We start from the raw sequence: 17,344 nt of genomic DNA, 5'->3' as shown, positions 1-17,344 counted from the left end.
TGCCTCAAGTAATTGTGAAATATCAAGAGGCATCAAAGGGGGGAATGTGGTGGAATCTCTGTAGAAATAAATTTAGTAGGCCGAGATTACCACGTGGCATGTGTACGTGCATATGCTGACGTATCGGTCGGTTGGTTGCACGTGGCAAGATATGATCAGTAGTGTACGGAGCATGTGCGAGAATACAGGATGTAGTATTCCCCTCTTCCATTGTGCTGGACAAGCCATGCGGTCAAGCAGGAAGTTAATTCTTATTTGTATTGATTGGTCAAGAGAATGTGCGGGTGGAGCTTAATATGGGAGGAGTTATGTGCCTATATAAGGAGCCTGCACTATTGTCCGGGGCTCAGAACTTGTTGTATTTTGGTGACATTAGTCCCTCTGAGTCCCGATCGGTGAACCGAATAAAGAATCTCTTCCTTCCTGAAGAAACCTGTGTCCATCTCTCTGTGCTTGGCTTCCGTCAGTTTCTCCGGTATCAGTAGACCCGGTGGTAGACCCAGACCTGGCTGAGGTACCCCTTGCTTCACTACCAGCTGTGGTAGGGGACCTTATAGACTGGTCCTGGGAAGACCCCCAGGCGGCAAGTGGAGATGGGACCGAGGTCTCTCCACCGGCCCTCCAGGGATGCTGGGCAGCCGGCCCAGATCCCCAGCTGCAGCCGGAGTTACCGGGAGTACAGACAGTCGGTCCTACTACCCAGCGGCAGTCTACCATGCAGGGAGAGGAGACAACTGGTCTCTCTACGTAGTGGCAGCGGGAGTTACAGGGAGAGGAAATGATCGGTCCCTCTACCCTACAGCAGCAAGCAACTTGGGGAGTGGAGGCAACTGGCAAAACCTGTGTAACTTGATATGGAGACCCCATGCTAAGAGTCAGTGCATAAAAGCCATGTGTGTCCAAAATTAAATCAGTTAACTCCCAGAACTATGTGTCATCTAGTTGCTGGGGGGAAAGGGTCTTGGATCATTACAGTGCTTCTTTCAGCTTCGAGGAAGGACTAGCGGAGATACCTAGTCATGTTATCTGAGTTCCGCTATAGGGTATTTACACAGAGTATTTGTAGACAGGGTATTCACACAGAGTATTCAGAGACAGGGTATTCACACAAAGTATTCAGAGACAGATTATTCACACAGAGTATTCAGAGACAGGGTATTCACACAGAGTATTCAGAGACAGGATGTACAAACAGTATTCAGAGACAGGGTATTCACACAGAGTATTCAGAGACAGGGTATTCACACAGAGTATTCAGAGACAGGGTATTCACACAGAGTATTCAGAGACAGGGTATTCACACAGAGTATTCAGAGACAGGGTACTCCAATAGTCAAGGAATTGGGAAAGAAGACTACAGATGTAGGGTGATGGCAAAAAATTAATTTCCAGAAGACGCCAGACCAGGTGAATTAATCCCAAATATGAGCCATGAAGGACGTCTATCTGTAAGGCAAAGTTCCAAAATTAAAACTTGGTGAACAATTCAACACACAGGAATAAACAGCAATAAAAACGTCTAACCTCAGCACTCTCTCTTCCTTCTCTATGAGTCAAAATCATTTCGTATTTCTTCTCACTTCCTTTTCTTCAAAACGAGAAATCCCAGTCATAGCAATCTAGCAAGAGCAAGAGGCAACAGAGAAAACAAAGCAAGAGACAGACAGAGGAACCAAGGCATCCTGCATCAAAGAGGGTCTTTAATATGGAGATTGTCTATTTCACAATATTTTCCATTCTCTGTATCTCAGGTGAGACAATCTAACCTTCTACATAAATCAAATACTAAAACAGTTCTTAAAACTCTTACCAGTCATTAACCTCCCATTATCTCCTTTGTCTCTCCAGCTCTCCCAGTACCTCATACTAACATCCCATTATCTCCTCTGTCCCTCCATCTCTCTCAGTACCACAAACTAACCTCCCATAATCCCCACTGTCCCTCCATCTCTCCCAGTACCTCAAACTAACCTCCCATTATCTCCTCTGTCCTTCCATCTCTCCCAGTACCTAAAACTAACCTCCATTATCTCCTCTCTCCCTCCATCTCTCTCAGCACCTCAAACTAACCTCCCATTATCTCATCTGTCCCTCCAGCTCTCTCAGTACCGCATACTAACCTCCAATTATCTCCCCTGTCCTTCCATCTCTCCCAGTACCTCAAACTAACCTTCAATTATCTCCTCTGTCCTTCCATCTCTCTCAGTACCCCAAACTAACCTCCCATTATCTCCTCTGTCCTTCCATCTCTCTCAGTACCTCAAACTAACCTCCCATTATCTCCTCTGTCCCTCCAGCTTTCTCAGTACCGCATACTAACCTCCCATTAACTCCTCTGTTCCTCCATCTCTCTCAGTACCTCATACTAACCTCCCATTATCTCCTCTGTCCCTCCAGCTCTCCCAGTACCTCATACTAACCTCCCATTATCTCCTCCGTCCCTCCATCTCTCCCAGTACCTCATACTAACCTCCCATTATCTCCTCCGTCCCTCCATCTCTCCCAGTACCTCATACTAACATCCCATTATCTCCTCCGTCCCTCTGGCTCTCACAGTACCTCAAACTAACATCCCATTATCTCCTCTGTCCTTCCAGCTCTCCCAGTACCTCAAACTAACCTCCCATTATCTCCTATGTCTCTCCATCTCTCCCAGTACGTCCCACTAACCTCCCATTATCTCCTATGTCTCTCCATCTTTCCTAGTACCCCTATATTAACCTCCTATTACCTCCTCTGTCCCTTCAGCTCTCCCAGTACTTCATACTAACCTCCCATTATCTCCTCTGTCCTTCCATCTCTCTCGGTACCTGTGGCAAATTCAGCCACTCAGAGACTGTAAATTGTGATTTAAACTGACTAATGTAATGTTCTTGCTATGTTTTGTATTTTACCATGTATGCGGCATTCGTGTGTTTCAAACACACGAATACCGCTAATGTTAAATCTACATCTACACGAACAGTGAATTCCCGCACTGTTTGTGGGTTAAGCAAAGTACCGAATGGGAGACCACTCATAGACGGTCGTGTGTCTCCAATTAGGTACTTTGCAACATTGTAGCAAAGCTAATTGCGGTTTGTTGCGGGTGGCCGCCATTCATGTACCGACCACGAGGTGGCGGCCATCTTTGTTGGCGGAAAGCCAGCGGGGTTTTGTCGTCGAGTGCCTGGAACTTAAATCGGCTACTCGGCAACACAAGCCCCGCTGGACTTCCAAGCCGTTCGGGAGTTTACCGTTTTCGGTAGTTTCATTCCCTCAACTCAGGCAATCGTTTAAACGAATTGAGCCTGATAAGGGAAACTGAACGGCGTTCGGTCAATTGTGCTGGGATCTGGGCGCAAGTTCAGCTGTTTATCAGGAATATTATGTGAGTTATGGATTTTAATATAAAAACTGTATTCCTCTGTACCAAGGGATACTCCCATTAGCAATGCATGCTGGGATAAGTATCTCCTTGGTACAGCAATGTATGCTGGGTAAAATAGGTGTAAAACCCAGTTTCCCATGTAGTCCCCTACTGGACAAACCTGCATTGGGACTTGGGAAACCCTGTATATCTGTTACCCCATAAATACTGTGCCTGTAATTAAAAACCTCAGTTGACCTCCAAGCTATGTGTTGTCTAGTTCTTGGGAGGAAGGGATTGTAACTACGCTACCTGCATTTTGCCTGTTTTGGGATTTGCTTATCCTGTCTACCAGCGGAGATAGCGTGGATAATACTACTACTCCGCTACAGTACCCCATACTAACCTCCCATTATCTCCTCTGTCCCTTCAGCTCTCCTAGTACCTCATATTAACCTCCCATTATCTCCTCTTCCTTCCCATCTCTCCCAGTACTTCATACTAACCTCCCATTATCTCCTTTGTTCATTCTGCTATCCCAGTAACTTATACTAACCTCCCATTATCTCCTCTGTCCCTTCAGCTCTCCTAGTACCTCATATTAACCTCCCATTATCTCCTCTTTCTTCTCATCTCTCCCAGTACTTCATACTAACCTCCCATTATCTCCTTTGTTCATTCTGCTATCCCAGTAACTTATACTAACCTCGCATTATCTCCTCTGTCCTTCCATCTCTCTCAGTACCTCATACTAACCTCCCATTATCTCCTCTGTCCTTCCAGCTCTCTCGGTACCCCATGCTAACCTACTATTATCTCCTCTGTCCCTTCAGCTTTCCCAGTACCTCATACTAATCTCCCATTATCTCCTTTGTCTCTCCATCTCTCCCAGTACTGCATACTAATCTCCCATTATCTCCTCTGTCCCTCCAGCTCTCCCAGTACTGAATACTAACCTTCCATTATCTCCTCTGTCCCTCCAGCTCTCTCGGTACCCCATGCTAACCTACCATTATGTCTTCTGTCCCTTCAGCTTTCCCAGTACCTCATACTAATCTCCCATTATCTCCTCTGTCCCTCCAGCTCTCTCAGTACCTCAAACTAACATCCCATTATCTGTCCCTCCAGCTCTCCCAGTACTGCATACTAATCTCCCATTATCTCCTCTGTCCCTCCAGCACTCCCAGTACCTCATACTAATCTCCCATTATCTCCTTTGTCCCTTCAGCTCTCCTAGTACCTCATATTAACCTCCCATTATCTCCTCTTTCTTCCCATCTCTCCCAGTACTTCATACTAACCTCCCATTATCTCCTTTGTTCATTCTGCTATCCCAGTAACTTATACTAACCTCGCATTATCTCCTCTGTCCTTCCATCTCTCTCAGTACCTCATACTAACCTCCCATTATCTCCTCTGTCCTTCCAGCTCTCTCGGTACCCCATGCTAACCTACTATTATCTCCTCTGTCCCTTCAGCTTTCCCAGTACCTCATACTAATCTCCCATTATCTCCTTTGTCTCTCCATCTCTCCCAGTACTGCATACTAATCTCCCATTATCTCCTCTGTCCCTCCAGCTCTCCCAGTACTGAATTCTAACCTTCCATTATCTCCTCTGTCCCTCCAGCTCTCTCGGTACCCCATGCTAACCTACCATTATGTCTTCTGTCCCTTCAGCTTTCCCAGTACCTCATACTAATCTCCCATTATCTCCTCTGTCCCTCCAGCTCTCTCAGTACCTCAAACTAACATCCCATTATCTGTCCCTCCAGCTCTCCCAGTACTGCATACTAATCTCCCATTATCTCCTCTGTCCATCCAGCACTCCCAGTACCTCATACTAATCTCCCATTATCTCCTTTGTCTCTCCATCTGTCCCAGTACTGCATACTAATCTCCCATTATCTCCTCTATCCCTCCAGCTCTCCCAGTACCTCATATTATTTCCATTATTTCCTCTGTCCCTCTCTCGGTACCCCATACTAACCTCTCATTATCTCCTCTGTCCCTCCAGCTCTCACAGTACCTTATACGAACCTCTCATTATCTCCTTTGTCTCTCCATCTGTCCCAGTACTGCATACTAATCTCCCATTATCTCCTCTATCCCTCCAGCTCTCCCAGCACCTCATATTATTTCCATTATTTCTTCTGTCCCTCTCTCGGTACCCCATACTAACCTCTCATTATCTTCTCTGTCCCTCCAGCTCTCCCAGTACCTCATACTAATCTCCCATTATCTCCTTTGTCTCTCCATCTCTCCCAGTACTTCATACTAATCTCTCATTATCTCCTCTGTCCCTCCAGCACTCCCAGTACCTCATACTAATCTCCCATTATCTCCTTTGTCTCTCCATCTGTCCCAGTACTGCATACTAATCTCCCATTATCTCCTCTATCCCTCCAGCTCTCCCAGTACCTCATATTATTTCCATTATTTCCTCTGTCCCTCTCTCGGTACCCCATACTAACCTCTCATTATCTTCTCTGTCCCTCCAGCTCTCCCAGTACCTTATACGAACCTCTCATTATCTCCTTTGTCCCCCCATCTCTCCCAGTACCTCATACTAACCTCCTATTATCTACTCTATGCCTCCAGCTCTCCCAGTATCTCATATTAACCTCCCATTATTTCCTCTTTCCCTCCAGCTCTCCCTGTACCTCATATTAATCTCATACAATCTCCTCTATAACTCCTGCTCTCCCAGTACCTAATACTAACTGTCCGTTATCGCCTGTATACCTGTAGCTGAATATGTCTCTGTTTCATGTATCTTCCCCAGTCTCTGCTTCCCTTTAGTAGTCTGTCTCTCCAACTAGTGCTCTCTGATATTCTTTATTTTGTATTTCAGGTTGCGATGGATACAAAACATCGTTCACCCCAACAATCCCCCATGCACAGAACGTAACTACTAATTGCTACATGTGCCCGCGCACAACTACTAAAAAACACACAACTACACAACACACTACCCACCCTACTACACAACGCACAACTATACATCACACGACCCACCCCACCACACACAACACAACTGCAAAACACACTACACACCACACAACTACACATCACACCACCCACCCCACCACACACAACACAACTACACAACACACTACACACCATACTACACATCACACTACCCACTCTACAACACCCATCACAACTACACAACACACGACCCACCCTACCACACACCGCAGTACACATCACACTTCCCACCCTAGAACACACAATACAACTACACAACACACTACCTATCCCACAACACACAATACAACTACACAACACACTACCTATCCCACAACACACAATACAACTACACACCCTACTACACACAATACAACTACACAACACACTACACATCCTGCTACACATAACACAACTAGACAACATACCACTCATCCTGGTACACACTATACCACGAGCCACACCAACCACACAAGTACACCTCATACAACGATGCACCACACTACTAACAGCACACAGCACCCCACTGCAGTGCCATTCCCACCGGATTTCATTGTTAATGGAAGCGCAGGGGTCTGCCTTCGGATCACAGCCTTTCTTGAGATAAAATTCAACCTAACAAAAGAAGAAGTGGTGAGTGTCATTGTACGTGGCTATACAATTCCCACAATGTAGAGAATGTGTGCTACCCAGAATTCCTTGCGCTGGATATCCCATAATGCAACACTTGCAGAACATTTTCATAAGCTTAGTGGCTCCAATTTTGGTACGTTCAATAAAGCCTTCCAAGGCCAATATAATGAGCACCGTCCAGATGATTACTGTATTGTAGGGTGTGGCGGAACCAGCCCCGCCACTTGTGCCTGGAGAGGACTGCTTGCCAGCCTCCTGCCCTGCAACTATGGCCCTGGGATGTATTGCCCTTCTAGGAACGGATTTGGGCATGTTGTATTTTATTATGCTGCTACTGGCCCTTTAAGAACCATCTGGGGACATACTGTGGAGTTACTGGGTGGCCACCATTTCATGTATCAGAGGCACATGGTGAGAACAATGGATGAAGCACATGGTGAGATGGCGCCCATTTTAACTCACAGACACTGTTGTGACTTTTATACACGGTGCCATCTCGACGGTATTTGGTGCACAAAGACATCGTGCAGTAGTTTTAAACTATACAACAGGGGACACATTATACAGTAATTATCTTCCAAACTACTGAACGGATCTGGGTGAATTTTTATGGTGTTATTGCATGTTTTGGGGTCCCTGTGATATGTTTTATACAACTGTATTTCTCTGTCTGTGATAATTATATTTCCCATTGTGTTCAGTAATCATATCACAGGCAGAGGGGAGGATTTTGTGTGGGAGTGTCTGTGTGTATTGTACGTATTGATTGGTTGCTCTGTAAAACCCTGTGGGCAGTACTAAGTTTGTGGATTGGGAATAAAAGAGGCTGTATGTGCCAGTACAGTTAGTTCTGCTTTGACCTCAAAACGAAGTGTCGTCTCGTTATTGGGGGAATTGGATTGTATGCTGATTGCCAGGAGTGTAAGCTGATTGAATGCTTTTCCTGTTCAGCTGTTTACAGCATTCATATGCTTGAGAGCATTCGTACTAGGAGCATCCTTCAACGGAGGTACCCAGTCGGGGTGCCCATCGATACGTTACATAGGGTATATTGTCATTTGATCCATTCCAGACCTTTTCCAAAAAGTGATCACAATTGACTCTTTCATTTTATAACTGTTTTCTCTCTTCCCCCGTCCACCAGTAAAGTCAATCCTGCCTCTATGTATTTGTACACAGAATTCATAACCCCCTCTCCCTGAAGAGTGCTTCGGATACAATATTTACATCACAACTGTTACCTGCTTGGACACAGGCAGCCGTGGCAATGTACCTCATGCTTGCTTGCCTGCTTTGGTTGATGATAGTTGCCAAACTCATTGCAACCCTCGGTTCGTAACATTTTCACCCTGCCATTACCAGTTTATTTGACTCTATATTGAATTGATTCATACATTTATCAGCTACGTATGGATAATTAATATTTGTAATCTTTCTGACAAATCTCACTTTTAACCTGGGAGAACTGTGTTTCACCCCCGGCATATTGTTGTGGAATTTCGACTATTGTATAGAAAACATTGTTGAAGATACATTCATCACAAGTATGTCCAGGAGTTGACAGGCATGAGTTACTGCTCACTTACTATGCTTTACCATCCTTTCTGCCCGTTCCACTCTTGTCAATCAAACTCTCTGACTGTGACTGTGATAGAATAACATTTCGACATTTTGCTAACACAAGGTAAGAGAAACTGAGGGCCAGATCTCATGGAGAACAACATTGAACACCACAAGAAGCCTTCACCTGGAGCTTCAGGTACCTTCCAAATGGTGTATCCTACCTTTTTGGCGTCACAGATTTTCGCCTCATATTTACCAGCACTGACTGGGAACACATGCTGATAAACCCATTCCCATATCTAGGGACAGTCCCATGACAATCCAATCCCCAAGATGGTGGATAAATTCTAACAAAAGGGATTCTAACAAAAGAATTATGTAAAAGGCAAACCCAACATATAGATATTGTAACGACCGCTGGTATTCCATTTCCCCTTCGTTCGGTTCCTCCCAAACTGCTAGGTATTTAGTGATTATAGCTGATTCCTACATTCCCAGGAACCAAAGTACAGCTGTGGCGGAACCTACCTCGCCACTGGGCATTGGAGGGGCCTGGCTGCCTGCCTCTTACCTGCTGACTATGGCCCCTGGAAAATTGGTACAGTTAAAGATTTATATTTGGGCATATTGTACTGTATATTGCTGCTACTGGCCCTTTTAACAGCATCTATGGACACATTGGGACTTTTGGGACTACTGTCCCTTTAAGACTGTGAAGCATGTTCTAGTGTGCTGTCTGTAATATTGTATATGTATTCATGTGTTAAGTTTAACCTGGGTGATATGTATGCAGCATTCACCTGATTGTTCGGTAGAATCACTCCATTCATTATATTGAGTGAAACTACCGAACAACCAGACCACCCAGGAATAAGTGTGCCTCCAATTACAGTTTGCAACAATGTTGCAAACGGGTAATTGGCAATCAGTGTAATGTATTCTTTGTCCTCTGGGTGGCCGCCATTCGGGAAACAAACACGTGGCGGCGGCCATCTTAAACTACCGAACAGCGGTGTTTTGCCGTCGAGTGTCTGGAACTAAAATCGGACACTTGACTAGGCAAACACCGCTGAGACCTCCATACTTCCAGGAATTCGTATAGAAACTACCGAATGACCCGCCGTTCGGTAGAAAGAACCCCACAAACAAGGGAATTCATTCAAACCCTCTCCAGGCTCTATAACACAGGCAATTCGTCTGTTTTCATTCCCTTGTTTGTGACCGACCGCAGGGCCAAAATGCATGGAACTGTTTTCGGATACTTTACCCATGCGGTCGGTCAAATCTTTGGAAACCCATATCTGCCGAACTGTTCATCCGAATGACTTGAATTTTGGATATGTTTCCCCCCTGAATAAGGGCTATCCTTAAAGGTGTACCCCCTGTTTTTGGGGTACATCCAGGAATTGGGGAAAAGTGTGTACTGTATAATTGGGTTAAGTGTTAATCTAAGGGGAGGAAATGTGTGGGAGGTACATCCATGTGATTGGTCAATATCATCCTCCCCCTGGGAGTGTCCTGTATGTACCTGTTTGTGAATAAAAGCCAGGCTGGATGAGCCAGTCGAGAGTTCCTGTTTTACCCTCAAAGTGATGTGTCGTCTCATTATTGGGGGAAGGATTTATTGTATGCTGTTCCAGTTGACTGCTAGGAGTACAAGCCTATTCGTATTCAATGGTCTACAGCAGTCATACGCTTGGGAGAATTTAAAGGTTTCTCGGATTCGGTGATTATGGTGTCTGCCAGAGTGCTTGGAGTCCTCAGGAAACACTAGGAGCATCCATTAACGGAGGTACTCAGTCGGGGTGCCAGGCGATCCGTTACAACAGCATACAAGTAAATTCAGTGGTTCAGCAATCCCTTCCCCAAACATCAGTTAAGACTAGATGAAGGGTACAACTCAGGGGACAATCTCTGACCAATAATAACAGATTTACAATGCATGACACCCCCACATACAATACAATAAGCCTTCCCCTTTACTTAGGAGATAATTGAGTCAAGCGGTATACTAAACTCAATTATCTCCAAACACAAAAAACACACATTTTTACAAAAAAACCCAAATACCTTAAAACACATAAAATCCCCTGATAGCCCTGATCTGGCTGATCAACATATCCGAAAATCACCCAAATCAGTTCAGGTGTTTTTTTTTATGGAAGTCTTAGTTTTTATCGACCGCAGGCATGGTCCCATGGCTGAAAATAGTTCCATAGAATCGCAGCTAAGTGCCGCTGGGAAACAGACCGGGAAGCGCAAACTTTTCATGCCGAAAATACTTTCAGGGCATTCGCGGCTAAGTCCCCCTCAAGTCTATTCACGGTTTTGGTCCATGCGATCAAGATGGCCGCCACCACGTGTTCGAATGCCATTTTGAATGGCTTCGGGAGTTCGAGAGTTCGGGAGTTCGAAGTACTGCTTCGAAAGTTCGAATTGTTCCTGTTACAAGTCCCAACAGGCACAAATAGTGCTTTCAAATAGGGTTTAACACAGGGGCCATAGTCACAGGGTAGGAGGCTGGCAAACAGCCCCTCCAAAAACCAGTGGCTATGTCACTTTCGCCACAGGAAGCGGCTCCTTTTGGGCCACGATGCTTCCCCTGGTTGGCGTTCGTTTATGCGAAATGGTGGCGACCCAGGGGAGCACTCATTAATTACTTCCCTTGTGGTTTCACACTATGTTGCCAGTGCGAACGTTGCGGTTTCACACTTATGTTACAAGTGCGAATGTTCTGATTAATTGGTGGGAACGTTCTAATGGGGTACTGGGGTGTTCCCCGTTCGGGAGACGAATGGGGGTCCGTTCGTATGAACGCTCTCAAACGGGGAAACAGACATAACACATGAATAGCTAGGGAAAACACAGTAACAAGCTAGGGGAAACACACAAATGAACAGGCTCTGCTGCAGGCACCAAGTAGTTTCATCACAGATATGATTTGCTCATCACCGAGGACATTGAATAGATTGATGAAGACATATATAATAAATATTATCATAGTCAATGTGCGAACCGGTTGGGTTAACCAATCCTATCTTCAACAAGCAATGGGCAGGAGAATGTGTACAGGAAATTATAGACACCCTGAAAAATATTAAAATTGGCCAGTGGGAAGTCATGATATGTCTTACTCTACCACCAACATGCACACTCTAAAAACAAATACATCCCCAATCAGCGAGCTAATGAGAGGCCAGAACTACCGTACAGCGATAGAATCAATGACTATATTCTAAGAAACAGAAAAATAGCACAAAAAACTTATCCAGAGCTGATACAATAATCAAAAAGTTGCCTGAATTATAAGACTGAAAACTGTGGCTAACCTGAAACTGATGGCATACTGTATCTTATCATATGGTTACTTGTTATGATCTATGTTTACTAGTTAAAAATATAAACCCTAATAGTAGGTGATTAAAACGTCCACGCTAACGGTTAGTAGGATGTACATATTGCTCCATAGTCTGTATCTTTTATTCCAGATTCAGATCCCACCACCACCAGCTACAAATGTTTCAGGATACTGCTCAGAAGACCACGTCAATGTGACGCTCTACATTCCCAATCTCCAGCTCACTCTGACATTCACAAAGGTGAGCTCACACTGCTCGGGACAAGATGTTATGGGTGGAGGCACTATGTATATCCTCTGTATGCTATGATGATGGAGAGGATACTTACTGTTTCAGGTGACTCTCTACTTACAGTGACGCCATGTATGGTCTGACAGAATACACACTGCTGTGGGGGTTCGTTCTGTAGTAATGCCCATAGTGGAGTAGGAGGCAGTGTGGTAGTAATACCGGGGGGAGAATGGGGGCTATGCTGAATTAATACCCAGGGAGGAGTGGGAGTTGTTTTATAGTAACACGCGGGGGGAGTGGGGGGCTGTTCTGTAGTAATACCCGGGGGGAGTGGGGGCTGTTCTGTAGTAATACCCGGGAGGTGTGGGGGGTTGTTCTGTAGTAATACCCTGGGGGAGTGGGGGGCTGTTCTGTAGTAATACCATGGGGGAGTGGGGGGCTGTTATGTAGTAATACCTACGAGGAGCACGGGGCTGTGCTGTAGTAATACCCTGGGGGAGTGGGGGGCTGTTATGTAGTAATACCTATGGGGAGCGCGGGGCTGTGCTGTAGTAATACCCTGGGGGAGTGGGGACAGCTCTGTAGTAATCCCTGGGGGGAGTGGGGGTTGTTCTGTAGTTATACCCAGGGGGAGTGGGGGGCTCTTCTTTAGTAATACCCGGGGGGAGTGGGGGGCTGTTCTGTAGCAATACCTTGGGGGGAGTGGGGGTTGTTCCGTGGGGGAGTGGGCATTGTTCTGTAATAACACACTGGGGGAGGGGGGGTTGTTCTGTAGTAATAGCGGGGGGGAGTGGGGGTTGTTCTGTAGTAATACCCTGGTGGAGTGGGGGGCTGTTCTGTAGTAATACCCTGGGGGAGTGGGGGTTGTTCTGTAGTAATACCCTGGGGGAGTGGGGGCTCTTCTGTAGTAATACCCTGGGGGAGTGGGGATTGTTCTGTAGTAATACCCTGGGGGAGTGGGGGTTGTTCTGTAGTAATACCCTGGGGGAGTGGGGGTTGTTCTGTAGTAATACCCGGGGGGAGTGGGGGGGGCTCTTCTGTAGTAATACCCGGGGGAGTGGGGATTGTTCTGTATTAATACCCTGGGGGAGTGGGGGGCTGTGCTGTAGTAATACCCTGGGGGAGTGGGGGTTGTTCTGTAGTAATACCCGGGGGGAGTGGGGGACTGTGCTGTAGTAATACCCGGGGGGAGTGGGGTTTTTTCTGTAGTAATACCCAGGGGGAGTGGGGGTTGTTCTGTAGTAATACCCTGGGGGAGTGGGGATTGTTCTGTAGTAATCCCCTGGGTGAGTGGGGGGCTGTTCTGTAGTAATACCTATGGGGAGCGCGGGGCTGTGCTGTAGTAATACCCTGGGGGAGTGGGGACAGCTCTGTAGTAATCCCTGGGGGGAGTGGGGGTTGTTCTGTAGTTATACCCAGGGGGAGTGGGGGGCTCTTCTTTAGTAATACCCGGGGGGAGTGGGGGGCTGTTCTGTAGTAATACCTGGGGGGAGTGGGGGTTGTTCCGTGGGGGAGTGGGCATTGTTCTGTAGTAACACACTGGGGGAGGGGGGGTTGTTCTGTAGTAATAGCCGGGGGGAGTGGGGGTTGTTCTGTAGTAATACCCTGGTGGAGTGGGGGGCTGTTCTGTAGTAATACCCTGGGGGAGTGGGGGTTGTTCTGTAGTAATACCCTGGGGGAGTGGGGGCTCTTCTGTAGTAATACCCTGGGGGAGTGGGGATTGTTCTGTAGTAATACCCTGGGGGAGTGGGGGTTGTTCTGTAGTAATACCCTGGTGGAGTGGGGGTTGTTCTGTAGTAATACCCGGGGGGAGTGGGGGGGCTCTTCTGTAGTAATACCCGGGGGGAGTGGGGATTGTTCTGTATTAATACTCTGGGGGAGTGGGGGGCTGTGCTATAGTAATACCCTGGGGGAGTGGGGGTTGTTCTGTAGTAATACCCGGGGGGAGTGGGGGACTGTGCTGTAGTAATACCCGGGGGGAGTGGGTTTTTTTCTGTAGTAATACCCGGGGGGAGTGGGGGTTGTTCTGTAGTAATACCCTGGGGGAGTGGGGATTGTTCTGTAGTAATACCCTGGGGGAGTGAGGGGCTGTGCTGTAGTAATACCCTGGGGGAGTGGGGGGGGGGGCTATTCTGTAGTAATACCCTGGGGGAGTGGGCATTGTTCTGTAGTAATACCCGGGGGGAGTGGGGGTTGTTCTGTAGTATAGTAATACCCTGGGGGAGTGGGGGTTGTTCTGTAGTAATACCCGGGGGGAGTGGGGGTTGTTCTGTAGTAATACCCGGGGGGAGTGGGGGGCTGAGCTGTAGTAATACCCGGGGGGAGTGGGGGTTGTTCTGTAGTAATACCCTGGGGTAGTGGGGGGCTTTGCTGTATTGATGTTTTTCTCGATTCTTTTTATCTATATTATTTTTTCAGACGTATAACAAGGTACTTTTCTCATTTTCCATCTTCATAGGATAAGAAATTCTTCTTCCTGGAAGCAGTAGATATACATGTGCACATGAAAGGTAATGTAGACATTAAATATGCCTCCTGTACTAGTCCTGTCTGACATCTGTCTTTATTAGAACCAATAATTCCAACAATCTGTAACGTTTCTTCTCCATCACCATAACTAACATCAGTCATATCAGCAATACGATGTCAATCTGCAGTTGCTAAGGCCAGTAAGGTTTCAATTCTCGGGATGAGAATATCATTTTGACTCTTTATAAATCGAGCACACCTTGAATATGCTGTACAATTTTGGGCATCTGTTCTAAGGAAGGATATTATAGCACTAGAAAAAGTGCAGAGGCTGGCTACAAATTTAATAAAAGGTTAACAAATGTAAATCTCTTTAGGTTAGAAAAATGGGGCCTCAGAGGGGATATGATAACATACAAATAAATGTGGGGCGAGGGGCGCAGTCTAGCACTTGAACTGAATGGCTGCAATCCTGCAGAGCTCCTGCCAAACGGCGAATAATCTAAACCAATCTACGGCCCCACAGTGCCATCGACGGTTACAGCTGCCAACTGGGCACCCGTCGTGGACACACAACAGGCTGATGCCTTTCTGTTCCCGCAAATGTGTAAGAAGACCCAACGGAGAACTGTGGCCTACCTTGAGTTTCCCGCCACGAAGCTCACGCTGGAGATAACGTCGCAAAGGATGCCAATCGGCACCCAATTGCTGAACGGCCCCGCCGCACTTGACACTCACAATATGGGAAGAATGTCCCACATGCCTCCCCCGAATACAAGCAGGGATACACAAAACATAGGTGCCCTGTTCCAGCGACTGATGGCGCCCAAGAACCATGACATGGACTCACAAGATGCAGAGGAGCAATCCGTAGATCTGCCGGAGTCCTCCCTTGCACTACCAACCACAACAGTAAACAGAGACAAGCACACCCCGGCCACTAAACAGGACATTGCTGACCTGCTACAGGAGATGAGACAAATGCATGCCGCGGATCTTTACTTGCTCAAGACCAAAATGCAGGCGGTGCCCACACACACTCAGGCCTCTGAGGAGGATATTCTGGACTTGCAACAAGAGGTAAATGGGCTAAAGGAACATGTTCACCAACTGTAAGCCTCCCAGTCCACCCTCACTACAAGGGTAGATGTGGCAGAGGACCGCAACAGGAATGCTAACATAAAAGTGCAGGAGATCCCTGAAAAATATTGACTCTACCGAACTGCCCCACTGCCTCAGACACTCCTACCACCTGTCCAAGCAAAAAAAACTTGTGCTGGACGGCTTCTTTTGCATCCGCAAGCCTAGACAAGTACCCCCCGCTGCTTCTAAGGATGTCATCATAAGGTGCCACTTGGCAACGGACAAAATACGGCTTCTCACTGCAGTCCGGGGCAAGACCCCACTCACCTTCGAGTCATCCCTTCTAATCTTCTACCAGGACTTGACACAGAACACTCTAGTATGGCACAGGTCCTTGAGCCAAGTAACCAGCCAAGTGCGTGATGCTAACATCGACTACAAATGGACACTGCCCAGATCCCTAACGGTGACCAAAGAGGGAACCACCCTTAGTCTCTCCTCGCTGCATGACGCCGAACCATTTCTGCGGGCGCTGGGGATATCCATGCAGGCCAAGCCGCAGGCGACTCCTTCAATATCACACTCCTGGGACCCGGAGAGAACATCATCCTTTGTCCCAGGAGTGCAGAGAAACGAGGAGCAACGACATGAACTGTTTTACCTTTTTTTTTATGTTCCATGTTACACCTTATTGTTAGTTAAGTGTTTACCATAAGATTCAAGTCTTTCAGTTCAGCTTCCAGTGGGCAGACCTCTCCAACTCCAGAGAGTATAGCAGTATAGCTCTTACAAGAGCTAGTGATTATAATCCAAGGGAGTATAGTGATTATAGCAATCCCCAGACTGAATATAGCTGTTCCTTCCAAGCATGAGGGTGAAAGAGAACTGTTTAATGGCAGCCACAACTGGCCTTATATGCAGGTCCCCATGCAAGGGGTTTACTACAACATATTCCAGGGGCATTCCTCCACTGGACCTGAGAGGGGACTATGGCAAAGTACATACTGTAAGGACATTGGCTCTCAAGTCCAGGACCCTCCCCTGTGCCTGAGAGATAATTGAGTCAGGAACTGTACTAAACTCAATTATCTCCGGGCACAGAAAACATACATTTTACAATATCCCAAAAGTACCGCCAAAACACACGAAAACCCCACAAAAGTAAAATTCCCTGATAGCCCCGATCTGGTGGACCAACATATCTAAAAATCACCCAGATCGGTTCAGGGGTTCGGGATTTCCATGGAAGTCATAGTTTTGACCGACAGTGCACATGGTCCTATGCCCAAAACAGTTCCAGGGAATTAGGGCTAATGGTCGGTGTTTCTTTTTTTTTTTAAATTCTTTATTTTGGGTGTGCACGAAATGAACAAATTGCCGGTGTCCGCCACAACAGCGACATCCGGTAGAATAGGTGAGTGTAGCGGCACCCCGGTGTAGTAGGGGTTTACGCCGCTGAGAAGGTGTCCTTTCCCCCAAGCACGAAGTTAGCTACAGCATAACAGGTTCCCCGTAATTACGACATCCAAGTAATAATCATCCCCTCCAAGCACGAGACGAGACTCTGTGTTGAGGGTCAAAGTAGGAATAATGTTTATTCGGTAACTCGGGCTTTTATGCCGTACAACAACTCCTCCCCGTATCCGGAGGAGATAATACATTTACAGTGGGAGTCACTCCCACTGTACC

At 46.8% G+C, this 17,344-nt stretch overlaps 1 protein-coding gene across 4 annotated transcripts in view; it reads left to right on the top strand.

Moving 5' to 3' along the window:
• The first annotated feature begins 1,574 nt into the window (after positions 1–1,574).
• Positions 1,575–17,344, top strand: part of CD68 (CD68 molecule) — a 28,223-nt gene continuing 12,453 nt past the window's right edge. Inside the window, exons 1-6 of one of the 4 annotated variants that reach the window (XM_063449812.1) lie at positions 1,575–1,751; positions 6,202–6,327; positions 6,394–6,441; positions 6,505–6,950; positions 12,002–12,112; positions 14,562–14,613. In XM_063449812.1, coding sequence (XP_063305882.1) covers positions 1,706–1,751; positions 6,202–6,327; positions 6,394–6,441; positions 6,505–6,950; positions 12,002–12,112; positions 14,562–14,613 — 829 coding nt within the window. In that variant the 5' untranslated portion in view covers positions 1,575–1,705. Of the gene's footprint in view, positions 1,752–6,201; positions 6,951–12,001; positions 12,113–14,561; positions 14,614–17,344 lie in introns of all 4 variants that reach the window. The other 3 variants (XM_063449811.1, XM_063449810.1, XM_063449808.1) reach the window with 3 other exon arrangements.

This window comes from Pelobates fuscus, chromosome 3, assembly GCF_036172605.1.
Source record: "Pelobates fuscus isolate aPelFus1 chromosome 3, aPelFus1.pri, whole genome shotgun sequence".
Lineage (NCBI taxonomy): Eukaryota > Metazoa > Chordata > Amphibia > Anura > Pelobatidae > Pelobates > Pelobates fuscus.
Note: the sequence above shows the minus strand (reverse complement) of the source record. Positions and strands in the feature narration are given on the sequence as shown.